Below are 26,745 nucleotides of genomic sequence, written 5' to 3'. Positions count from 1 at the left end.
TTAATATATTTTATGTGCATTTTATTTTAATTTATTTCTTTTCAGTGTTCCAGCATTCGTTGTTTATGCACCACACCCAGTGCTCCATGCAGTACGTGCCCTCCTTAGTACCCACCGCCAGGCTCACCCCACCCCCCACCCTCCAAAACCCTCAGTTTGTTTCTCAGAGTCCACAGTCTCTCATCTCTCTTTTTTTTTTTTAAAGATTTTATTTATTTATTTGACAGACAGAGATCACAGGTAGGCAGAGAGGCAGGCAGAGAGAGAGGAAGGGAAGCAGGCTCCCTGCTGAGCAGAGAGCCGGATGCGGGGCTCGATCCCAGGACCCCGGGGACCATGACCTGAGCCGAAGGCAGAGGCTTTAACCCACTGAGCCACCCAGGCGCTCCACAGTCTCTCATCTCTTAATAAGAATTGAATAGTAGAGCAGTACCTTAGCACAGACAGTGGAGAGAAATGGAAAGACAGCTGTTTTTGCTTGCTGTCCTCTAGAGATGGCCTTAGAAGCTCCGAAGAAAAATAAGTCTAGATTAACAGAGCAGCCAGATGGGAAGTCTTTTGTAATATTTGCCTGACTTTTAAAAAATTAACTTAGAAGTCCTACACTACAGTTTACACCTAATATAAAGCTAAAATGGAAAAGAAAAGAAAATTTAGCTTTAGATTTTTCCTTTTGCCCTTTTGCCCACCAAAAATTAGGTTTTGTCAGTTGTCTTAGTTCACATTTTCCCCACCATGTAATCTAAGTTGTTTTTTTTTTTTAATGGCGTTACCTAGCTACTTATCATTTCTTCTCTTTGCTTTACTTAACTATTTCTAAAGAAATCAGAATGTAGGCACAATTCACAATTTATTATTTGAGAAACCATTGGGCAGTGCTTCTTTTGAAATAGTTCCTACTGATGATTTATTAAAATTGGCCAGACCTTAGAGGAGACAGTTTAGTTACGTGGGATTCCTTGCTTGCCTGTGTAATAAGACTTTGGTCTGCACAGCCTGTGGAACTTAGTTCTACACTGGCACATGCTTCTCTGTCCCACTCGATCATTTCTCCATTGAGCAATCCAGTCTCCAAGCTACTGTTTAATCGGGATTTGCCGCCCCCTAATTCCTGTACCTCTCCTTAGAGCCCTTTGCTGTTTACTGAAAAGACTTTATCTTAGCCAAACTATTAAAACATTCCAACCCAAATGATCTCCCCCTATCTCTTAGTCCTCTTTGATATCTCTGCCTTTGATATCTCTGCGCTAGAGAAAAATTGCACTCTGAACCTAAATTTCACCAGTTTATATTATTTGCTGAGTTACTCCTTCCTAGTTTCCTTTCAATTCTCTCCAAGTTCTTGGAACTGTGATGGAATTCAGAATTGAATGTTCCTCTGTAATAAAGTCTCGAAGACTATGATAAAAATTATATTTCAATACACTGGATAGAGCCTTACCGATTTCAAACAATAAACATCTCTTAAAAGTTTTTTAGAAGGATGGAAAATAATCATAAAAACAAATCCTGGAGGATAGCTTCATACCTCAATACCTCACAGATTTCAGTAGTAAATTCACATCAAATTACTTACTGAGGATAGAATTAAGAATGTCTGGAGTTCCTTTTCTCATGACATGGGTTCTCATATGTCTAATAACTATTACTTCTCTGCCATAAATTCAACTTTAATATTTACCTTTGTCCTTGAAGAACTTTTTCAAATCTTGACTAAGTTCCTTTTTCTCCCTGGAAGGCAATCATGCTAGTTGTCTTTAACTATATTCTACTTGAGCGTTTTGTGTATATTTTGATCACAGATTCAATTGGTTCCCCCTATGATTATGGAAAAATGTTTAATATCATTATTTTCTGGTGACCGTGGTCTTTGTCACCAAGTATCTTGTCATTGAAGAATTGGGGTTGATCTCTTTGCTCTAATGCAGTGATGTGATAAATAGAGCTTGAGAAAAAGATGTATATGTGTGAATTACTTTATGCCCACTGACATGTTATATCTCATTTTCTTGTATACTACCTTGTTTATGCTACACCTTGATATGCTCTTAGACTTCAGATAATTTACAAATTCTGATATTATATAATACTTGACTTTTTATGGGTAAAATTTGGAAGGACATCCTACCTTAATGAAATGACTGTTGGAAAGTGTATAAGAATATCTTCATCCATCAATCAACTTGCCAAATATCATAACTTTTTCAATTTTTTTGAGTCAGGCTGCTGTGTATGAGCAGATCATTTTGATTGGTGTAATGATTTGATACTCTCCTGCCATCTACCAAAAAAAAAAAAAGAAAGAAAGAAAAGAAAAGAAAAAAAAAGAAAGAAAGAAAAGAAAAGAAAAAAGATAAAAAGATAAAAATCCTCTCTCAACTTCCTCTGCCTCTCCCCTGCCCAACTTCCTTATTGTTGAATACGGATCTTTTGTAATCACTTAATGAGTTTTGGTTGTGTTGATATAGATATACCACTGCTATTTCATGAACTTTCTAGAACTGGGCTAGTTCCTTTAATCTTTTGGAAACAAAAGATCAAGTATATGACACATTTTACCTTATGGTTCACAACGTTTCCTTAATTTCCCAAGACAGTCACCACTGTGATAGTCTATGTCATTAGGTCAACAACTTAAAAACTAACGCTCTAATACTTAATGAATAGCTGTATAGCAAGCCATTTGATCAAAGTTTTTGACCAAGTTTTTAATCTAGCATCAGCGTATTTCCTTTCATTCTGTGATTTTGCATTTAATCATGATTATGATTATGGTCATCCATAAAACTATAATTTCCAGCCCAGCAATTCCACTTTTAGGTATTTACCCAAGAGAAATAGAAATTTATGCCCATGCTAGTATCCAGAATATAAAAGAACTCTTAAAACTCAACAATAAAAATGTATAACCTAATTTTAAAATGGCAAAAGATCTGAATAGACATTTCTTCAAAGAGGATATGCAAATGGCTAATAAGCACATGAAAGGCTGTTTAGCATCATTAGTCATAGGGAAATGCAGATTAAAACCATAATGAGTATCACTTCATACCCACTAAGATAGCTAAATAAAGGCAGACAGACAGTAACAAGTGTTGGTGAGGATGTGGGAAATTGGAACCCTCATGTGGTGCTGGTGGGGTGGTAAAGTAGTGCAGTCTCTTTGGAAAATAGTCACATAGGTCCTCAAAATGTGAAAGAGAGAGTTACCATATGAGTCATCAGTTCCACTCCTGCTTAGGTACCCAAGAGAATTGAAGGCATATATCTACACAAAACCTTGTACATGAACACTGCAGCATTATTCATAATAGCCAAAATGTAGAAGCGAACCAAATGCCCATTAATTGCTAAATGGATAAACAAACTGTGGTCTATCCCTACAATGGAATACCATTCCACCTTGGAAGGAATGGGGTACTGATGGCTGCTTCAACATGGGTGAACCTTGAAAACATCATGTTAAGTAAAAGCAGCCGGTCACAAAAGACTGCATATTACGTGATTCTTTTTATGGGAGATGTGCAGAGTGGACAAATCCATAAAGACTGAAAGTAGGTTAGTGGTTGCCAAGGGTTGGGGAGAGCAGTAAAGAGGGAGGGCTAAACGGGGCCTGATTGTTAATGAGGTAAGGTTTGTCCCCTGGGGGCTGAAAATCTAGGATTGGAGAAAATGTCAGATACCCCCAAGTGTCCTGGGTACACTGTGAACTGATAACACTTTTCCAAAGGGCCATTTGATAACTTGAAAAAGAATCTTACCTCAGTACCAGTAACTCAGCTTCTAAAGATGTATCCTAATGAAATAATGAGAAACTTCAGCAAATATCTACGTACAAGAATGTGTCAATAGTATTTTTAATCAAAATAAGATGGAAAAGATAGAATTAGCAAACAAGAGGGGATTAATTGAACTTAACATGGTGCATCTCTATATTAGAATCTTATGTATGCATTTAATTCAATGTTTTCAAAAGAAAAATCATGGGTGCCTGAGTGGCTCAGCGGGGTAAAGCCTCTGCCCTCCGCTCAGGTCATGATCTCAGGGTCCTGGGATTGAGCCCCGCCTCGGGCTCTCTGCTCAGCGGGGAGCCTGCTTCCCTTCTTCTCTCTCTCTCTTTCTCTCTCTCTCTCTCTGCCTGCCTCTCTGCCTACTTGTGATCTCTGTCTCTCTGTCAAGTGAATAAATAAAACCTTTAAAAATAAATGAATCTTTTAAAAAAAAAAAGAAAAATCACATAAAATATATGGTTATGTTATTTTATGTTAATAAAAAAATAATTTGCAAAAGATCATGCATGGTATGACCCCAATTAATGTTTTCACAGTACAATTACCTGTAAAAATGGCTGCCTAAGGAGCAGCGATAAGTCTTTTTAATTTTTTGTTTATTGGGTTTTGCATTTCTCTTTGGAATGGGTCAGAGTATGTATTTCTGTGCATATATATTCAGAAGACAATACAATGTTGGATATTTAACAGTCACTAAACTCAAGCTAATGTTGTTTGTGTGAACATTTAAAAATGCTGTTCAGTAAACACTAAGGAATTTCTAATTCTCTCTCGTGGTTGGAGTCCCTTATCTGTATCTAAGCGTGAAGTTAAAGCAGGGTTTTGCCAAAGCAGTACTGTTGACATTTTGGGCCGGGTGATTTTGTGGTGGTGGGAGGACAGGGAGGTGTGGGCTTGCCCTGAGCTGAGGACGGTGTTTAATGGCATTCCTCCCCCGTCCTCCCCACTCCATGCCACTAGTACATCCCAGTGTTACAGCAAAATCCTGTCTTCTCATAGCACCAAGTGTCCCTGGCAGGACATTTATATGTCATGGAATTAAAGGAGTCACTTTATAAAGGAAGAAAATTCTGGATTATTTGAAAGCGGGATTTATCTGTTGTGAAGTTCTACCTGTTTCCTCAGACCTGTGCTTGATTTGTGACTTGGGTAGACACTGTTTCATCAGTACACCAAGTTAAACAGTGACTTAGCAAAAGAGCTCTTGACTCTCATTTTAATTTCTATGTAAATTGCATGAATCTTCATTTTACATATATATATATATTTTTTTTTTTTTTTTTTTTTGTCTGAGTGTTTATAGCACCAATCCCTTGCATTGCTTCTGATTATAATGCTGGTCATTCCCCACAGCGCGCTCGACCGTAACCGGAAGCTGTGCCAGTGATGGCGTCCACATCATCAGGGCTTCCAACTTCTCTTCCACGCCTTTTGCCACCGTGTGTGGCGATGAAATCCTGTCTCCTGTCACCCTCCTAGGCCCGGTGATGCTCAACTTCTACTCTAATGCGCACATCACAGACCTCGGATTCAAGTTTAACTATAAGATCACCCGTGAGTAGCCATAATGATAGAGTCTGGAATTTACTTATTTTCTTAAGTAATTCCCATAAGGACTTTTAATTGTGATTCATACATCACCAGCTTGAAGACTTGGGCACTTTAAGGGGAAAAATGATCAAATAGATGCCTGGTCCAAAAATACTCAGGCATTTCCTTTAAAAAAAAAAAAAATGGGGAGGACCTACTTTAGCTAGAACTACTCTCTGAGAATCAAATGGAAGATTGAGATTTATGTTGATAATTAAAGTTAAAATGAGCGTTCCTGCTGTCTTTAGTTGGTAGTAAGTTATGTAAAGGTGTCTTTTTAGCCTGGACTATCCAGACGCCTGTCTCATTTCTCCAAGTCACTCTGCTAATGTGAAAAACAGTACTTTATAAATTTAGAAAAAAATAGAAGAAAATATCTTTATAATCTTCAGGTAGGAAAGGACTTTTTGATAATACTAAAGCACAAGGTCTTAAGGAAAAGAAAAGATTAATGTATTCAGCTAAATTGTAATTTGCAAGTTTTCCATTTCAAAGGCAAAGTGAGAAGACAAGTCATGGATTGAGCAAAAACCTTTGTAGTTACTAGGATCTTTTCATTTTTCATTGTCTGTAGACAATTTAATTCTATGTTTCAAAACTAAGATTCTATTTCCCTATTTGCAGTTATCTTTTCCTCTCCTGCAATAAGTGTGGTTAGCTTACTGACCATTTTTACCACATCATCCTAGTTTCAGTGAAATGGGCACACACATCTGGCAAAAGCTTGTTTTGTTTTTTCTTTATGTGACCAAGGTCATTACTAAAGTTAAATCATTTTCTTTCAAATAAATTACTGTTCCCATCTACAGAGAAGTCTTGAAACTCTCTACTCATGAAAAAGACCTTTACAAGTCATTCATATTAGCTGCTACCTGAGTCCTGACCCCATTTGGAAAGTGTGACTCTGTGTGACTCCATAGGTCTGTGGGCACATCCAGAATAGATTTGGGCACAGTGAGGGTCCCTTTCCCTGGTTTTCTTGTTGAATAAAGAGGAGCATCGGTTTGTTTATTCTTTTGGTACCACTGGTATGTTGGAGACTTACATGCTGCTTTATGATCTTCTACTCTTTAATCTCTCATTTTCCCAAAATACCGTATGTAAAGTTTACCATATCTACTGTGAGAGTGCCATTTAAAAAGTGTTGGCATTAAGATTTCAAATCCTGACAGGTACAAATTTGGGAGTTACTTGGACATTGATAAGCTTTCAGAAACCACATAATCATCTGTAAGCTGAAATAGAATAATGGCTACACAAATCTAACTTTTTTTTTTTAATTTATTTATTTGATAGACAGAGATCACAAGTAGGCAGAGAGGCTGGCGGGGGTGGGGGGGCGGGGGAAGCAGGCTCCCTGATGAGCAGAGAGCTTGATGCTGGGCTCGATCCCAGGACCCTGAGATCCTGACCTGAGCTGAAGGCAGAGGATTTAACCCATTGAGCCACACGAATCTAACTTTTAATTCACTACAGTTGTCCCCAGGGGTCTCAGACTGTGTATACTTATGGGTACGTGTAGAGAATAGCCTTCCTCGAAATGTGGGCTTACCTGAAGGAATATAAACAAACAAACAAGCAAACAACCTTAAATGGCAGCCATGATTTATTTATCATTTCTAAGAGATGTACATGGAATATATCTGCTGACAGTATATAAACCAGAGAAATATTATCAAAATATACTACTAACATTATAATTTTAGAATCATAAAATAAAACAGAAGCATTTCTCACTGCAATGAGTGGGGCAGTTTCCATCATTGTGCAGCATGGTCTCATCCTCCTTATATGTAAGGCCAAACAGAAATAATACTAATTTAATGTTTTTTATAATGGGGTTTTATGGTCGTTTTATGGCTGTGGTTTTATTGACTAATAGAAACAACTAACAGTTCTGGGCTGTTGATTGCTGGAGTCAGGGCGGGGAGTGGGTCTAGCTTTGCACTTGCTGAGGAGCAGTAATACAAATTTGGGCAAATATAGCCCTTACCAGGCTCACAACTAAATGGGAAATGCAAAGGACCCCATTTGAGCCCCCGAAGGGAACTAAACTTGAAAGTTCCAAAAACTGTTTCTAGTGCTTCACATTGCAATACTCTGTCTTGACAGAGGAAACTCTATATTTAAGATATTTAATCTATATTATAGATCTCCATATCACAGTCCTTCCTGGGCCCAGATGCGCACAACATGCCTTGGATTCTGGGTGCCTTTTCTCAGCTTCCAGTTACCTCTGTCATCCCTCTCAATCTGTTCGTTAAACATACGGAATGGGCCCCAACACATGAAATATTCGTTCTCATTCTGGTCATTGAATTGACGAATTCCATTCCAAGATGTGTCTCCCCTGCTTCTACTCCCTTATTGTCTCTTCCCCTGAGCTTAGTGAAAAACATCAATATTATTTGTAAACAACAAGGAAGGGAGATTTAAGTTCTTTAAGGCAAATGGTTGGCATCTCTCTTAAGGAAAAAAGGTACAATTGTAAAGAATATCTCAAAATTAGTCTTTCACGCTCTGAGCAATAATTGTTCTCTGTCTTCTTCTGCAGCCTGTGGGGGAGTGTTCAACTTCTCCACCGGGGTCATCAAGAGCCCTGCCTATTCGTATTCGGACTACCCCAACGACATACACTGTTCGTACACCATCATCGGTAGAGATGACAGAGTGCTTCAGCTGAAGTATGTAAGACAAATGCACCTTCTCTACAGTTGGGTCAGCTCTACTTGCAGAAAAGATATTCCTTTACAATAAAAAACACTGATTTTTACAGGAGGTATATAAGAGAACCTCGAAGAAGGGAGAGTGAAGTTCTTGTTTGTTCGTATAAATCCGGAAAATGGGTGTCCTGCCTTCCATGCAAGCCAATAGGGATTAAGCGGAAAACAGGCACTCCACCAGTGAAAACGAGTGTTGTCACTTTCCAGCAGGTTTCAAAGGAGTGGGCATAGCCTTCGTATAATGGACTATAAAAATTTAAGCCTGTCTTGGAAGCAGCAAGAGAAAGTAATTTTCATTTGTTGGGCATTTTCATTTGTTGGAACTTTAATTGATACTTTCCGTAATTCTCTTCTTTCATTCTTTTTGTTTGTTTGTTTTGTTTTGTTTTTAAAGATTTATTTCTTTCTTTATTTATTTGACAGAGATAGAGAGTACAAGTAGGCAGAGCAGCAGAGGGAGAGGGAGAAGCAGACTCCCTGCTGAGCAGGGAGCCCTATGCAGGGCTCGATCCCAGAACACTGGGATCGTGACCCGAGCCAAAGGCAGCCATTTAACCAACTGAGCCACTCAGGCACTCCTGTTTGGTTTTTGTTTTTGTTTTTGTTTTTTTTTCTTTTTTCATTCTTAAAACAGTTATATGAGGCATATATTATTAAACCCATTTTACTGATGAGAAAATTGAAGCTCAGACAGGTCAAATTACTTTCTCAGTATGATACGCTACTAAATGAAGAGTTAGAATCTGAATTCACATCATATTTTCTCCCAAAGCCATGCCCTTAATATTTCCGTATGCTATTTCTTGAAGGGCAAATATTTCCTGACTACTTGAGAAATGTATTTTTATCCATGTATCAGAACACCTCTACTCTGGTGCCCTGTGATAGTGCTTACATCATCAGTAAAACTCTCGCCTCATCCTACCTACTCCCCACAGCACTGATTAAGGACTGTAACCTCCAGTTATCAGTGATAAAGTTCAAAACCACATTCATCTGAGATGACGTATTTGTAACTCTTGTGTTTCAGTGATATACAGCATTACGGCAGAGGGCTCTGAAAGTTCATGTAGTTTATAGCAGACTAGAATTTTGTATAGGAGATCGATGGGCTAGAATCTTTCTTACCTACCTCCCCACTAAGTGGCTGTGATCACTTTCATCCCTAAAATCATGTATTCTGCAGTTTTCCTCCAGGAACCCATGTCAAATGGGTCTTTATAAAAAAGTTTTATCCAGTCTGATTGGGTTCCTATACCAGAGAGTAAGTGGTCTAGAGGCTGCACCTTGAAGAAATCTGCAGCTCCCCCGCCCCCCGCCCCCAGGACTATTTGTAAGGAAGCTGTGCCCCGAGGGCCAAAAAGTCCTTTAAGTCTAAGAGACAAAAGAATAAACAAAAAATGCCAGACGGTCCAAAAAAGGAGGCCCTATGGAAGGATCATCTGCCTAGAATGGCAGAATAAGGAGTCTTTCTTGCCATGTGCCTTGGTGGCCCAGTATTTGCTTCTACATGTGTAGGATTATAGGTGATATATATACTGTATATGTTGATAACATATATATCTGTTTCCTATGTGGGCTCTGACTCCTCATAGTCAAAATTCTTTTAGCACGGTTGGAAAATGTTTTATACTCTAAGAACCTACATTCTATGAAACAGATATTATCCCAGTTTTGCAGAAGTTGTAGATACTAGTAAAACATGAATTCTTCCACCAGGGCTCTCAAAGTACACTGGCAACATATGCTTTTCTATCAGTGGACTTTTCCATATATCGTCTGTTCTCCGGAAAAATTATAAAAAATAAAAAGTCAAAACAGCTTTGAGTCCTCTTGGAAACTCAAATCTTTATCTTTCTTTATGGATTCATGTTGTAGAAAATAAATGTGTTATCCAAGGAGAATGAAAATAGATGTAGTATTTTTGGAAATTATCTAGCTCTTGTTCTGCCTTCATCTTCTTTTACAAGAGCATTGACTATTACATGTGGTTAAAGAAAATAAAGAATTTTTCATCTTGTTCTTAATCATCAGTTTGAAAAAATTGAACTAATTAAAGCTTTTTAAAAATTTTACAGATCCTTTTTTTCTTAAGGCTCTTAGAAGGAATTTTCAAATTAAATATCTTCAAATTATTCTGTATTAAAAACTATTTATTTATTTATTTGTTTGTTTGTTTTATTTGAGAGAGAGAAAGACAGAGGCAGAGAGTCCAAGGAGGAGCAGAAGGAGAGGGACAAGCAGCCTCCTTGCTAAGCACAGAGCCCAGTCTCCTGACCCTGAGATCAGGACCTGAGCTGAAATCAGGAGTCAGACCCTTAACTGACAGAGCCACCCAGGAGCTCCACAAATTATTCTGTGTTATATGTTATTTATTGTAGCTGCTAGCAAAAAGAAAAAAAAAAAAACCTGAGAAAGCAGGAGAACCTACAGAAATGAGGGCAGGATATCAAATTAATTTAAACAAGTTTAAGAAAAAATAAGTTATAATAAACCTATTCTAAAGCCCTAAAGATAAACCATGTAGAAAGCCTTGCTTGTTTAGGAAACTCTGGGAATAGTTACTTGAAATGACAGAGCATAGGCCTTAGATTAAAGTGGTATCTCAGGCCATTAAATGAAGTTAAGGGCGTATCTGTCAGGATAGTTTTAAGTGGTAACAAACACACCCACGGCTCAGTAGCTTAACGAGTTCATTTCTCACCTGTATGAGTATGTCCAGTGTGGCCTGGTCACTCAGCAGCCAGGCTGATGGACACTTCATTTCTACATTTGAATCCATGATCCATCACTGCGGTGGGAAGGCAAACTGAGTAATAATTTTTTTAAAAAACGCCTTCCAAAAAGTAATATGTATCACTCCTGCTTATATTTCTTTGGACAAAGAAAGTCTTAGGGCCATGTAGAACCTCAGAGGGTACCCAGAAGGGCAATTCTCCCAAATGTCAGGAACCCAGAGAGCTGGGGATATGTGGTATAAAGTTCCTGTAACAACTATAATGATCCTAAGTGTAAATATTTGCTTATAGCCATCCAATCATTAAAATAGCATATTGTTTCTAGTACTTTCTGTCAAGTAAAGCATGGATGTTCTGCTTCTAGCCTTTATCTTGTTTTTGTTTGTTTGTTTGTTTTGTTTTTGTTTTTGTTTTTGTTTTTACAAGAACAAGAGTTATAGTGTAATGGAAATCTGGATGGAGAACTTCAGTATTAACAAGGTTCATTCCACAGGTTTAGTGATTTTGATGTGGTTCCCTCCACCTTCTGCTCCCAAGACTACCTGGCAATTTATGATGGTTCTGACATCAGTGATCCCCTTCTTGGAAAATTCTGCGGTTCTGAGCTTCCACCCAATATTAAGAGCAGCAATCATAGTTTGCTTCTGGTATTCAAGACAGATTCATTTCAAACAGCAAGAGGTTGGAAAATATCTTTCTGGCAGACGCTGGGTAAGAATTTGGGATATGTAAATCTATTTTTCATGACTGTTGCTTTTCTGCTTTACTTATTTTTTTTTTCACCTGACTAAAGTTGCTTTTGATTTAAATTTTGAGGAATATGTCACATGAAGTTTCGGTTTTAAAAGTTCTATATGATATATTTTGATTAAAAAAAAAAACACTCAACTAATATACTTCTCTGGTGTATAAGGGTAAAGTCTCCCTACACAACCATCTCTGATGAGACCTGAACCTCATTTTATCACTGATGGAAATGGCAGAAGTTTAGCCTAAAAGCAGGCAAGGGCTCCATCAAGAAAAAGGACTCATGACCTGTGTTGACTTTATCTTTAAAATGATGAACAGCCTTGGGAGAATTTTAAGTGAGAACTGCATGACCAGACTTGACTTCTGGAAAGATGGTAGTGGTAGCAGGCTGGAGGGAGGTTGGGGCAGGAGGACCCTATGACTTGAGAAGAAGCTCATTACAGAATTCCGAATGGCAAAGGTTGAAGGTTCAAACTGACGCAGTGGGAATGAAAATAGAAGGAAAGGCACGAATCTCAGAGAAACTGAGAAGGGAGAATGCTGTAGATAACCCTCATCCCTCGGCTCCAAAGCCAAGCTTACCTTAGGCTTTCTTTACATTTGATGTGTTACTTTTTTGTGCATTTCCTGAGGGAAGCAATTAGACACTTGTGTTGTGAAGGCTTCCCAATAAAACATAGACATCATGACAAATTGTATCAGAAAACCACTTCACCACCTCTCCTACTTAGCTATATCAATAGTCACTTGAAAGCAAGTCTCATGGGCAGACAGGGAGCGTCGCCTCAATAGAATTTGTCTAAGTGAAGTGTTGTACAAAAAACGCAGAGGCTATTTTGAAAGAAAAATTCATTTTCCTTCGGAGATTTTTGCACAAAAGAACCCATACATTCTTGCCTTTAGCACAACTTTAGAATCAAATGACATCTATTTGCATTTGCTCTTGCTACCTGCTTTCGAGTTGTTTTTCCTTTTCCTAATATATTCTCACTTGACCATTGAAATAGTCTGAAAGTGCTCTCTGTTGTTGTCCCCGGCACGAAGCTTCCCAAGTGAGTCAGTCCAGCGTTCACTAGCCTCATTAATTACTGTTTTTCTGAGCTACAAGGAAGGCATTTGGACTTACTGTGATTTTACTGAACTAAAGTGGCACAGAAGGAAAAATCTTACATTGTCAGAGGCATTGTTCACGTACGACTGCGGGCTCTTTCGGTCAATTACTGTTTTCCTCTGGTCACAGTTCTCGGAGGCGTTCAAGTGTAGGGAATAGAAGTGAAATGTCATTAGTTGTCAGAGTCATGTGATCACTGCATTTCATGATGACGACTTTTACCTCTTTTTCATCTTTATAAATGTTCTTGGACACTTGGAAATATCGAAGAAGTGCTTTTGAGTAATCACTAACAGTAATTGTTTTTTTTACTGAAAAAGGCTAAGTGTTGCCTTGAATTGCTTTGGTTTCACAAAGCCTTCAAGAGCACACGTATCAGTTTACTGATCGTTCTGCATAACTTCTCAATTTTGTTTTGTTTCATTTTTTGTTTGTTTGTGGTAAGGGAGTAGGGGAAAGAGCAATTAAGAGTAGATTGAATTCTTCTAGTTATAGATCTGGATTAAAAAACAAACACAAAAACAAAAACTTGGACTTGGCCACTAGGATGCACCTTTCACATCCATCTTATGCATCTAAAATCACCCCACTTTCCCGTAGAAAGGTGAGAACGCCTGCATGGACTTGACAGTGAGTTTTCAACAGTCACATGAATTTTCGACAGGATGTCCAAAACTCTCAGTTCAGCCTGGAAAACAGTATTTTCACAGTGTAAATAATTGCCATGAAGAGACCATTTTAGTCTGTGACATTCCAGTTTGGTTCATCTTGACTAACACACTCGAGTTTTGCAAATTTGCCATTTAGATGATACAATTGACAATACTTTATAGACATGTGCTTTGATTTTTCGGAAGTCAGTGGAGAGCTCCACTTATGTAACTATGTGATTATGAGGTCAACTCCTTCTTCCTTTGTATTGCTAATGGGTCAGAAAGATTTGGGGCAAATATCCCATGGTTTGTGTTAATTACTAAATATGTAGGGAAATTGAGTTTTGTCCTTTCGTGGAACTTCTGTATTAACGGCCCCTAATGGATGGGATATAAGGTACAGAGAAAGCAGGGCAGGCCCTTCACAGGGACCAATAACTAACTATAAAGCGAATCTGCCTTTCCCCCTGCACTCCAGCATTCCATGAATAATTAATTGATCCTGAGAGAAAATGACCAGCAAAGCCATCTCGCCGGGCATTAGTGATCTGTGAAACTCTGAATTTATCTGAGTGTTTTTCTTAAAAGAGTGAGCTTTTGTCTGATTGTCAGTGGTATCAAGGGTCTTATAAAGTTTAAGAAGCCATCAATCCTGTGGATTTGGCTGAAATAGGAATGCTATCTAGTGCAGAATTGATGTTTATAAGTAACCTTTATTTTATTAAATTTCTGCTAGTTGAGATTTTGTCCCTCCTTGACCCCCAGGGACTATTTTGGCCATGACTGGGCTTACATGTGTGTCTTGTGAAGCATTTCGGACTTGCAAACATGTTTTTAAATTTTCAGAACGCCTGCTGCTTCTCACTGCCCTGGTCTCATGTGAGAGTTCTGCTTAGTCAGTCTTATTCATGACACAATCATCACATTAGACACCAAACTTCTAGGTATTTGATTATTTGTGTAGTAGTATTCTGTGGTGATTCCATTTGTTTTTTAAAGTAATGTGTTCATAACACTTCAGCAAACTGTTAGGGTCAGAAACTGACCCTGGCCTGATGAGGTGTGAGATTGGTAGGCATTTGGATTAGTGAGTAGCCAAGGAGAGAGTAAAGAGTGACCCTTTGGGATGACATGTCTTAGAAGGGCAAGGATGTGACATCACCCTAAAGAAGATGGTAACACCAGGGACAAGGGGGTGTCAGTGACTAGAGGCTGTAAACACTGGACATGTGACTAAAGCTCCCAGCTCCCTGTTGTCGACAGTCCATGTGAGGAGGGTGAGGGCCACTGCCTGTCCCTTCCTTGGGTAGGGACAAGTCAGATGGCGGTATGGTCAGACTCACAGACAAAGGTGAGACAAAGGTTTTAAAACACCCGAGCACATATTTAACAAGAACAAAATGAACCATATTCCACAAAGGTGGAAACGTGCCCAGATGGGAGGAGCTGTAGACCAGAAATCCAGTGACCACCACCTAATCATCCCATTACGTCATTGCCTGGTAAGATGCTTTAGAAGAGTCCTTTAGCATTTTTGAGTTCAGTTTTTTATCTGCTAAAAAAAGATCACTTTGAAAAATTACCACTTTCTTTCTTTTAAGAATATGATGGGGATGAAGTAGCTAATTTCTATAAAGTTCCTTAGATGTCCAAGAGAAAGACTGTTATGCTATCAGAAAGTGATGCTGTGGTCTTGGGCTTCTGTAAGGCTCCATGACTGGTCCCACCCTATATCTGAGGTGGGGAATAAGCCTGGGTACAGCCGGGGTCATGATCATCAATGGGACCCTCCCTGGAGCAATGATTGTTTTGTTCATTCTTACTTACGTTGCACTGAAATCTAACTAGCAAACCCTAAAGTATGTTTTATAACCTAAATCTGAAATCAAAAGCTACATTTTAATTACATTCTAGCACCTTGCAGAGGCCTAGCATGTAATAGATACTCCATCAATATTAATAGGCTGTGAATACATTAAAGAACAAGTAGACACGTGCACCTACTTAACAATTAATTCCCTCATATTAATATAAATGATATACTATACATTGTATTGTATCTAGATGTGCCTCCTTCTCCATCATGGTTCATATAGTTCAGCTAAGACTCAGGGTAGTAAATTGGATCAGTTTCATCCTCAGAGAATTGGGAGTACGAGATCAGACTCAACCTCTGGGTCATGTGTGTCTGGCCTCTGGATTTTTGCCCGCTACCATAACATCTGGAAAATGTCTTTCTAACATGCTAAAGGAAGGCACTGGGAGCAGTGGGAGGAAGCTGAGGGAGTTGAGCCTGAGTTTGTTGATAAGAGGGTTCAAGAGAAGGAAAGGGGAGACTGACAAATGCAGTGGGAGTCTGAGGCCCCGAAGATGGAAAATATGGTCAAAACAGATGGAGAAAAATATAACAACATGTCAAAATCAGACTCTGGCTTCTAGTTATTTTTTCAGTTTCAGTTTTGGTGTTATGTTTGGACTTTGAGAGGCATTCTAAAATTCTGTAGCTAGATGGTAAAAGAATAAACTTAAGAACATTCAGTGGCTGTAGGGTGCCTGGGTTGCCCAGTAAGTTAAGCGTCTGCCTTCAGCTCAGGTCATGATCTCAGGGTCCTGGGATCGAGCCCCACATCTGGCTCTCTGCTCAGCAGGAAGCCTGCTTCCCCCCTTTTTCTCTGTCTGCCTCCCCCCTCTCTCTCTGCCTGCCTCTTTGCCTACTTGTGATCTCTCTCTCTGTCAAAAAAAAAACAAAACAAAACCCAACATTCAGTGGCTCTAAATATTGATGTATGTATGTTTCCACATGTTTCTTAAAGCCTGATAAAAGCTGCCAAACCTAATTACTTTTAAAAGTATAAGTGCAGTAAGAGGGTTGAGTTATAACTTGAAAAATTTTATAAATCACTGCCCAAGTAATTCTCAGCTTAGCAGTAACAGGGGTATTACTCGAAAGCAATGGTGTTTGTCTGTTCTCTTAATGTCATTTGCTTCCTCTGATGAAGTCAGAGAATGAGATGAGCTGAAATTGTACACCCATTTGCAGAAAACTAGACTGAGCTTACTTCCGCCCTTTTTAAGCCTTGTAACTTTTCACTGGTGATTGGATTTCCCTTGAGAGATCATGCCAAAGACAAGGGTATCTGCAGTTTCTTCTTTGTGGGTTTTACTGAAAAGGGTTTTTTGCTGAGCAGAGAATGTGGGGCCACAGTAAGGAAAACAGCAGTGCCTCGTTCAGCTAAACCTTACAAAAGCAAGTAGGCAGGAGGAAAACTCCAGATCAGCAAAAGGAAAGGAAAGATTTTTATTAAGATATATTCCAACATCAGAGTCTATGCCCCCCTCCCCCTGGAATGACCTGTGCCTGGTTTAAAGAGTAGGGCTGCTGTTGAGGAAAAATAAAACCAGATGGTATTGTGGAAACCAAACTGAATGATAAAATTGAGTTAGTGGTAAATCATAAGATAACACTGGAAAACATTTGAGTGAGTAAGAGCGGGGAAGTAATTATCCTGCATTAACCTAAGCCGCACCAGCCCTCCTCAAAATGGCATTCAGTCTTGTCTCAGATGTTCTCAAAACTTGGTGTTTTGAGTTAAATGATTTGTAACCACAGGTTCCCTTTAATAATAATTATTATCCTTACTCCGATCAGCTTGACTTTGATGTATTGTTTGCAGGAGCATAAGTGCAAACTATCTCTGGTCAGCAGGAAACATTAAAAAAAATTCTTTGGTTGTAAATCAGTTGTTTAGAAATGAAACATCATTAGGGCCATAGGACTATATTCTTCTTGTTGTCGTGATATGAAAAAAAAAATCTATTAATTTTGTGGTAGCTGTATGTTCTGCTCACTCCCAAATGAAGACATCGCAAAGTCCCAGGGCAAAGCTAAAAAAGTGGAAATATCCATAGCACAATGCATAAGCTAATATATCAGCAAGAACAAAAGAGTAGTTCTGTGTCCCTGTTTAAATCGTTATTTAAAAGCTATGGGAATCTGGTTCTGGTCTTATGAATTACACCTCTTCGGTATTGAAATCTATTTTATGACTGAGCATGTTGCTATTAAGGTTTCTTTCTCTAAACAGAACATTTTAAAAAATTTCATAACTTTTGATTTTGTAATTGTCAATGTTAAGTAAGGTCATACTTCTTTTATTTTTTATTGAAGAATAATTGACATACAAATATTGTATTAGTTTCAGGTGCACAACATAGTGTTTCAATATTTATATACATTACAAAGTGGTTACCACAGTAAGCCTAGCTACCATCTGTCACAATACAAAGTTATTAAAATATTATTGATTATACTCCCTATGCTGTGTATTACATCCCAAAGTCTTACCTATTTTATAAATGAAAGATTGTATCTCTTCATCCCCTTTACCTATTTCATCCAATTCCCCAACTCCTGCAAACATTCATTTGCTCTCCGTATCTCTGAGTCTGTTTGGTTTCATTTGTTCATTTATTTTGATTTTAATTTCTACATGTCAGTGAAGTCATGTGGTATTTGTCTTTCTCTGCCTGACTTATTTCACCTAGCATAATACCTTCTAGGTCCATCCATGTCTTCGCAAATGGCAATATTTCATTTTTTATGACTGAATAATATTCCAGTGTGTGTGTGTGTGTGTGTGTGTGTGTGTGTGTGTGTGTATGTATGTATATAACATCATCTTGATCCATTCATCCACTTACGGACATTTACTTTGATTCCGTATCTTGGCTGTTGTAAATAATGTTGCAATGCACATGGGAATGCCCATATATTTTCGAATTGGTATATTCCTTTTCTTCAGATAAATACCTAGAAATGGAATTGGTGGACCATGTGGTAGTTCTGTTTTCAACTTTTGGAAAAATTTACTGTTTCCACAGTGGCTGTAACAGCTTCTATCCGCACCAACAGTGCAAGAAGGTTGCCTTTTCTCCATATCCTTGTCAACACTTACCATTTCTTGTCCATTTGATAATAACAATTCTGATAGGTATGAAGTCTAAGTCATACTTCTTTCAGGTAGTAGAGCCGGCACATTAATGTATCCCATATTTTACAAATGATTAAATTTGCTCTGCTTGCTGGAATCTAATACTCAGAAATTAAATTTACTTAAGTAAGAGACCCAACATCATTTATCACTGCAAAGTTTTCGCTAAAGATGCATTTTCCTATGAAAATACTATCGCTTAGGCAGTGTTTTAAATCTTTCAGTGATATTTTTATTGTTATCCTGTGAATTGCTTCTTGGCAATTAAATGTGTGCTAAAAATGAACTAACTTAGCTTTAAAAACAGGTTAATCCATAGAACAAACATGTCATTTTGTAAAAAAAAAAAAAAAAAAACATAAGGACATACATACATGTACATAGACAAAATGTGTGCATAATGTAACAACAACTTCACAAATCAAGAAGCATATTTAACTCCAAGAATTCCCCTTGTAAACGTATGTTAGATGCAAAGATCCACATAAGAATGATTTACATGTTCTATTCATTCCTTCATTGTTTATTCAACAATATTCACCAGCTACTTGCTGTGCAGGCAATGAACTTCTCCTTGGGAATACAAAGGTGAAATGAACAAGGTACTTATTCTTGAGAGGTTCGTTCAAGTAGATGAGTTAGTAAGTAATTGTAAATTTGGTGTGATAAATGCTTTTTGACAGAAGTATGTGCAAAGGACAGTGGAGGCAGAAAAGCCAGGGACCTGTGGTACTGCTTCCCCCTCTGCCTGCTTCTCCCTTTGCTTGTGCTCTCCCTCTCTTCCTCTGCCAAATAAATAAATGGAGCCTTAAAAAAAGAGAGAGAGAGAGAGAGAGAGAGAGAGAGAGTAAGCTCCGGAGCAAGACTTCCTAGGAAAACACCCAGTTCTTGTCCATCCCAACAAGTCTGACCCTGGACTCTTTTCCCCTCTAAATCTTGATGATCTCCTCTGTGAAATGGGCACACTAATAGTGAGTACCTGACAGGGTTGTGGTGAGATTAAACTAAAACATTCCCTGGCACTCGTTAAGCACGGCATACATTTCAGCCGTAGATTGTAGCAACTTGGAAGGAGGAGAAGGCATTCCTTGGGAAAGCGTTCCATAGAGAAGGAAAAGCACGTGCAAAGTTGCAGGTGTACGCTGTTTCAGAGGCTACAGACTGACCCTCCGGTCATGTGGTAATGCTCTGGGGCACGAGGTGGAAAACAATGGGAGCTGTGACAGCAGAAATAGACAGAAGCTATGTGCAGAGGGCCCTGTATCACAGGCAGAGGGGAACCATGGATGGTTTTGAGCCGGAGAGCTAATGATCTAATAGGTTTGTTTTAAAGAGCACATTCTAGCGCCTGTATGGGTGGTGTTTTGAAGAAGGGATGGCATGTTATGCAGGGAAAAATTAGGAAAGTACTAGAGTTGTTTTGGCAGGAGATGATGAGAGAAGTGTAAAAATAAAAGACACAGAAAGATGTAGAATCAATGGGACACAGAGGTCTTTGAACAGGATAGTGATGCTTTCTGGTGATACAGCCATCCAAATACAAAATTACCAGGAAACGATCAGGTTTTGTAGGAGAAAATAATAATTTTGGGTTTGGGTATGGAGATTTTGGTGCATTTAAGACATCCAGCTCAAGTCCCATAGTTCATCAGATATAAGAATTAGAAGCTTAGTAGAAGGATCTGGGATAGAGTTTTGCTTGTTTTTACCTAGAGGCAATGCAGTGTGGCACATACACGTTTAAAATTATTATATATGCCTGGTGAACTGACTAGTATCATTATGCAATTTTTTTAAATGCTTGTCTTAAAGTCTACTTTTTTCTAAGTTAGTAACACTTCCCTAACTTTGTTTTGTTCGTGTTTGCTTGGTATAGTTTTCAATCTTGCCACTTTCAAACTTTTCCTATCCTGAAGATTTCATTTAGGTTCTGTTTTACTTTGTCTTTCATTTGAGAATTTCATATTTTTTCAACTAATGAAATCACCAACATTATTGGACTTAAATGGACCCATTGTATTTTGTTTTCTCTTGGTCCTGCCTGCTCTTACGTTCCTTTATCCTTTCTTGGGCTTTTTAAAATTGGTTTCTGTCACTCTCCTTTTTAAGTCATTGCTTATACATTCTGTTCCTCTTCTTTAAGTGATTACCTTAGAGATTACAACATTCATCCTTGACTCATTAGAGTCTAATTTAAAATTATTCCTTTCACCACTTCATAATAAGTGTAAGGACCTTAGAACATTTTAAATCCATTTATCTCCTTCCTGTCTTTTTGCTATTTAATATCAATTGTTTTAACTCTACATATATTTTAAACATAAAACATTTTTATTGCTTTATGCAAGTAGTACTTATGTGTATCAACATTGCTGTTTTTGGTTTGTTTGTTTGTTTTTGTCCCCTTCCTGAATTTCCCTGCCTCCTTATGGGACCAATTTCTTTCTTTTTGAAGAATCCTTTTTAGTGATTTTTTTTTTAATTTGTGGCAAAAGCTTTTTTTTTTTTTTTTGGTTTTTGTTTTCCTAAAAATGCTGTTAGTTTATCTTAAATTTTGTGAGATATTTTTTCTGAATATAGAATTCTAGTGTGGTATTTACTTTCTTTCAGCAATTTAAGATGCAATTCCTATATTTTCATCTGATTTCTTTTTTATTGTTGTTGTTAAGATTTTATTTATTTATTTATTTGACAGAAAGAGATCACAAGTAGGCAGAGAAGCAGGCAGAGGGGGACGGGGAAGCAGGCTCCCTGCTGAGCAGAGAGCCCAATGCAGGGCTGGGGGCCAGGACCCTGAGATCATGACCTAAGCCGAAGGCAGAGGCTTAACCCACTGAGCCAACAAGGTGCCCCTTTCATCTGATTTCAAACATTTTGGCTAGAAAGTCGTTGTAGAGCACTTTCTCTGGCCGTACTTTTGGGGCATTCCCTATCCCCCATCATCCCATTGTAGAGTACTGTACTCTACAGTGTGCTTTCTCTCTGTGTATGTATGTGTGGGTTAATTTTCACCATTTTATAGGTGTATATTAATATCTCACTGTGGTTTCAATTGACATTTCCCTAATGGTGAATGATTTTCATGTGTTTTTTTTTTTGGTCAAGTCTATGTCTTTTTTGGTGAAATATCTATGCATATCTTTTGTCCATTTTCTAATTGGACTATTTGTTTTTCTACTGTTGGAATTTGATCATTCTATAAATATTCTCAATAGTAGTCTTTCTAGGGTATGTGGTTTGCGAATGTTTTCTCCCAGTTCATAACTTACCTTTTCATCCTCTGAACAAGACCTTTCTTAGAGTAAAATGTTTAACTTTTATAAAATCCAGTTTATCAATTTTTCTTCTTATATATCATGCTTTTGGTATCAGGGCTAAGAACACTTTACCTATCCTGAGGTCCTAAAGATTTTCTGCTATGGTTTCTTCTGAAAGTTTTATTGTTTACATTTTTCATTTATGTCTATCATCCCGTTAGAGCTAATTTTTGTTTAAGGTCTGATGTTTAGATTGAAGTTAGTTGTTTGTTGTCTTTTTTTTTTTTTTTTGCCTCTCAATGTCCAATTGCTCTAGCAATATTTGTTGAAAAGACTATCCTTTCTCCACTGAATTATGTTTGCAGCTTTGTAAATAAAATCAGTTGAGCCTATTTGTGTGGGTCTATTTTTGTGGAGTTTTTTAAAGATTTTTTAATTTATTCATTTGAGAGCTAGCGAGAGCATGAGCATGAGTAGGGGGAACGGGGCAGAGGGAGAATCTAGAAGCAGATTCCCCTTTGAGCAGGGAACCTGAAGGTGGCAGGTCTGGATCCCAGGACACCAAGATCATGACCCGAGCTGAAGGCAGACACTTAAGCAACTGAGCCACCCAGGTGCCCCTATATCTGTGTTTTCTCTTCTATTCCATTGATCTATGTGTCCAACTCTCCACCAATATCATACTGTCTTGATTAGCTGTATAGGAAGCCGTAATATCAGGTGGAATGATTTCTCCAACTTCATTCTTCTTTGTCAAGATTGTTTTAAATATTCTAGGGCCTATATTTTTCCATATACAATTTAAAGGAAGTATTTTTTTTTTTAAATATAAACAGAAAGATCTTGCTGGGGCTTTGATAAGAATTGCATTAAACTTATGCATCGATTTAGGAATAATTGACATCTTTACTATGTCAGGTCTTCCAGTCCATGAATATGTATGTCTCCCCATTTAGTTAGGTCTTCTCTGACTTCTTTCATCATTTTGTGATTTTTCAGCACACAGATCCTGTATATGTTTCACAAAGTGCATACCTAAGGATTTCATTTTCTTTAGAGCAATTGCATTTTTACTTTTACTTTTTTTAACTTTTTATTTAAATTCTAGTTAGTTAAAATACAGTGTAATATTGATTTCAGGGGTAGCAGTTGTATTTTTAATTTCGGTTTCCACATGTACATTTTTAGTATATAGAAATATGCCTGATTTTTGTGTACTGTCCTTATATTTTGAGTTCTGCTGAACTTATTTACTAGTTTTAGGAATTTTTATGTAGATTCCTTGGGATTTTCTACATCTGAAAATAATGGCAACTTTATTTCTTTCTCCCCAGTCTATATATATGTTTTTTCTCACCTCTTAAGTGGCAAGAATTCCAATACTGTGTTGTGTAGGAGTGGTGAGAAAAAAATATCCTTGCCTTGTTCCTGATCTTAAGATGAAAACATTTAGTTTTTCACCATTATCATGTTAGCTGTAGGTTTTCATAGATGCTCTGCATCAAGTTGAGAAAATTCCTTTCTATTCCTAGTTTGCTGAGAATTTTTTTTTTTTTTAAAGTTCTTGGCTTGGGATATCTTTTTATTTATTTATTTGACAGACAGAGATCACAAGTAGGCAGAGAGGCAGGCAGAGAGAGAGAGAGGGGGAAGCAGGCTCCCTGCCAAGCAGAGAGCCCGATGCGGGGCTCGATCCCAGGACCCTGGGATCATGACCTGAGCCAAAGGCAGAGGCTTTAACCCACTGAGCCACCCAGGCGCCCCTGCTGAGAATTTTTATCATGAATGCACATTGGATCTTGTTAAATCTTTTGCTGCATCAATTGATATGATCACATTATTTTCCCTAGCAGATCATTTTTAAAATTTCAAAGTTTCAAATGAAATGCCTTGGGACTGATGATACATACATAAAGTAATACTTGAATAATGCAAAATTAGTAAAAAGATAATGATAAACTTCTCCTAAATTTGTTATACACTATATTGCTCTTTTTCTAGTGACTGTAGCTACTGATTGGTCGCTGGAATTACCTTTTTTTGTAGTATTTAAGTTTCAGGCTTCCCAAATATTACTAGACTAAGTACACAATCTAAGTTAAATTAGGCTGGCTCTCAAATTAGGATTTTTTAAATGAGTCAAATTGAGTGATGTTACTAAAAACAAAGAAGCAAGAACAAAACACGCAATTCATGTTACAAAACCCATTATGTTGTTTTTCTAGCATAACATATGTATATAATACCTAAAAGGTTATACATGTTTGAGGTTAGAGAGTTGAAAAATAAATCCAATTTGCTTTTAGATAAAAAGACAAAGCATGTTTGTCTGGAACCTAGGTGAATTTTTAAAAATGAATTCTCTGCCGTAGGGCAATTGAATAATGCAGCTTTGAAAATCACAGCAAGATCTATTCAAAGAAAAGATTATGGAGCTTTAACTGTGTGTCCTGTGTGGTTGACGGGAAGCTGTCCTGGCACACCCCCATTTCCCTAAAGCACCACCTTTAAATGTGTTTATGTTCTCTTTCCTGTGCTTTGGTCAGCTTCCTTCAACTACAGTCTCAAGCTCCAGCTGGCTCACTGAGAATCAGGAAAGTGCCCAAAGTCAGGCCAGTCTTTATCTGTAAGGATGGCTTGCCATTCACCATGTGTCCAAGGAGTGACTGTCCAGAGGCAGACAGAGATCCTATCCAGAAGACTTCAATAAAGTGTCAGCCACAAAAATGTCCATTCTCACGATAACTATTTAGAAATGCACCTGTCTCCACTAAAGGCTTCAAGATGTTTTCTCTTGGGTAAAAGAACTATTTTTCTTTGTCAGATTTATCTTGGCTTGTGCCTCACTCTGAAGCTGAGTTGTCGGAGGGAAAGAAGTTAGGATTTAGTTACTGATTTTTAATTCAGTAGATCTCGATCCACATTTCACTCCTTACTACGGGCTTTTATTTCCAGTATTTCTTTAGCCAAACGTTTTCTTTCTCTAAAGAAGTAGCTCTTTTGTAGGAGCTATTTCCAATTTTAGGGAAGATGGTTAGAATGACATTTGTTCTTGGCCACGGGGAATGTCATGACTGAGCATGACTGACGAAGGAGGTGCTGATGGATGGGAGTTTGCTGGATGGAAGAATGTGTGTAATGACAAGGAAGGTGATGGATTTATGACGCTAAGCACGTCAAGGTTAAGGGCTGATACTGGTGAGAAAGGTTATGGGGGAAATTTAAAAATATCAGTATAGTAAACGAATATTAGTGTCTTATGTATGAAACTATTTCATGATCACAGAGTTCTTTCTGATATGTCCTCTTATTGTTGAAATATAGAAATGTAGAACTAGTAATGTGGCAAAGCACTTTTTGGTAAAGATCCTTCTTTTGTGAATATTTATCTCTATATTTCCCCAAAGACATACATTTATGGTTATATTTGCTATAGGGGGAGGAGAAGCAAATGGGGGAAATTAGAGCATTTATAACCATTTACTGCACCAAACAAACACTGAAAGGATTTTACTCATATAATGTTACACTTACATCGATTATTTGACTATGCCCTCATATAGCCTATTACTCCTATAATAGTATTCAAATATAATATGAATTATATAATTCATTCACATAATGTTATGCTCACCTCAAATATTTGAATATTTTGGCCAGGATTGTCTGATGGTAATGTTAATTCTCCTTTTTTTTAAGTTCTGTGTATATAGTCTATGAATTAAGCAACGTGCTCTATTATAGTTTAACAACTCAAACAAGCTATTTGGGTATTGATCGGCTATGGCCACAGTAATGTTGTGCAGCAAACCAGCCAAAATTCAGTGGCTTTTCCCTCTAGCATTTATTTTTATCACTGATGGGTTGGCAGACTGGTTTGTCTGCCTGTTCCGGGCCATGGGTTGATTGCACTTGGTTTCACAGTTCTGGCTGGGTCTAAGTCTGCACTATGTGAATCCACTGTCTCTTCCATCAGCAGCCGCCTCAGACATGAGCTCTTGGTGGATGGAGCATGGGAGCACGAACCAAAAAACACAAAGCCCCTTTAAGACCTATTCCTACTTCAAGACCATTAATATTCTGAGGCCTAGCCCCAGTCCCTTGGCCAAGCCTAACATCAAGTGGACAGAAAAGCATGCTGTGTCCATTCTAATGTACTGCAAAGAGAGGGGCTAAAGAATTAAGAATCATCCAAGCTACCCGTCAGTCTGTGGCAGCACACACCAATGACTTTTGTGTTCTTGCTTTTGGGCTCCCTGGAGGGAGGGTGTGTCTGCCTTATGACATCAGTGCGGTAGTAGTGTGTTTAATGGTGCCACTGTACCCAGATACAGTCATCATCTTGCCCTTATTATTAGTAACAGTTAATAAACAAGGGGTGATAATATAGTCTAAACTTTTAAAAATAACATTTAATTTTTAAAGCTGATGCAGTCATGGAGTAAAGCCCAGCAATACCAATTTCTGGTATACAAACCTCCAACTCTTTACTGCGTGCCCTTGCTGCCTCCAGCCCAGACTGTAGCCGTGTCTTCTCTCCTGGTCTCATCTCCTCCAGTCCTACTCCCTTCCATGTAATGCTACTACCAGAAATATATTTACATCATAATTGTTTAGAAAGGACATTCTGACCCTACCACTCTTCTAATCAAAAACCTTTCAGGTAGATCCCCATTATCCACAGAATCAAGTCTCAAGGTCAAGTTCTATCATCCCACAGTTGAGGCCCTCTGCAGAACAGCCCATCCTGTTTCCCAATCTTGTCCTCAGCAGATTCTAGAGTACTCACAAAGAGAATTATGCTTTCCTCTGCATATAATGTAAATTCTTGTCCACTGTATCTTTGACTATGAGGTTCCATCTGCCTGGAATTGCCAATATCAATCCCAGTTTTACATAGTCTTGTCCTGTTTATCCTTCAAGACCCAAATCAGATGTCACCTCTTCCTTGGACATTCTACATCATCAGAGCCTGAAGTAGTCTGTCCCTTCTTGCAAAACTCACAAGACTTCCCTGCCTCTTTTACGGTACCTGTTTTTGTGTTTTGTTTTGTTTTGTTTTTCTGAATTGTATTATCATTATTTATGTGTGTCTTATCACTGCTGTTGGACTACCGTTTATCTTTTCCCACCTCAATACT

General features: G+C 38.0%; 1 protein-coding gene across 1 annotated transcript in view; it reads left to right on the top strand.

Annotated features, from left to right (window-relative positions):
• CUBN (cubilin) overlaps positions 1 to 26,745 on the top strand; it is a gene marked incomplete at its 5' end in the record, with an annotated part of 255,728 nt that overhangs the window by 202,899 nt on the left and 26,084 nt on the right. Inside the window, 3 exons of the mRNA XM_080812400.1 lie at positions 5,145 to 5,345; positions 7,936 to 8,065; positions 11,336 to 11,553. Of these exons, the coding sequence (XP_080668526.1) occupies positions 5,145 to 5,345; positions 7,936 to 8,065; positions 11,336 to 11,553 (549 nt within the window). The remainder of the gene's footprint in view (positions 1 to 5,144; positions 5,346 to 7,935; positions 8,066 to 11,335; positions 11,554 to 26,745) is intronic.

This window comes from Martes martes (genome assembly GCF_963455335.1).
Source record: "Martes martes genome assembly, chromosome: 8".
NCBI classification, from domain to species: Eukaryota; Metazoa; Chordata; class Mammalia; order Carnivora; family Mustelidae; genus Martes; species Martes martes.
The sequence above is the reverse complement of the archived record's forward strand: the minus strand, read 5'-3'. Positions and strand labels throughout refer to the sequence as shown.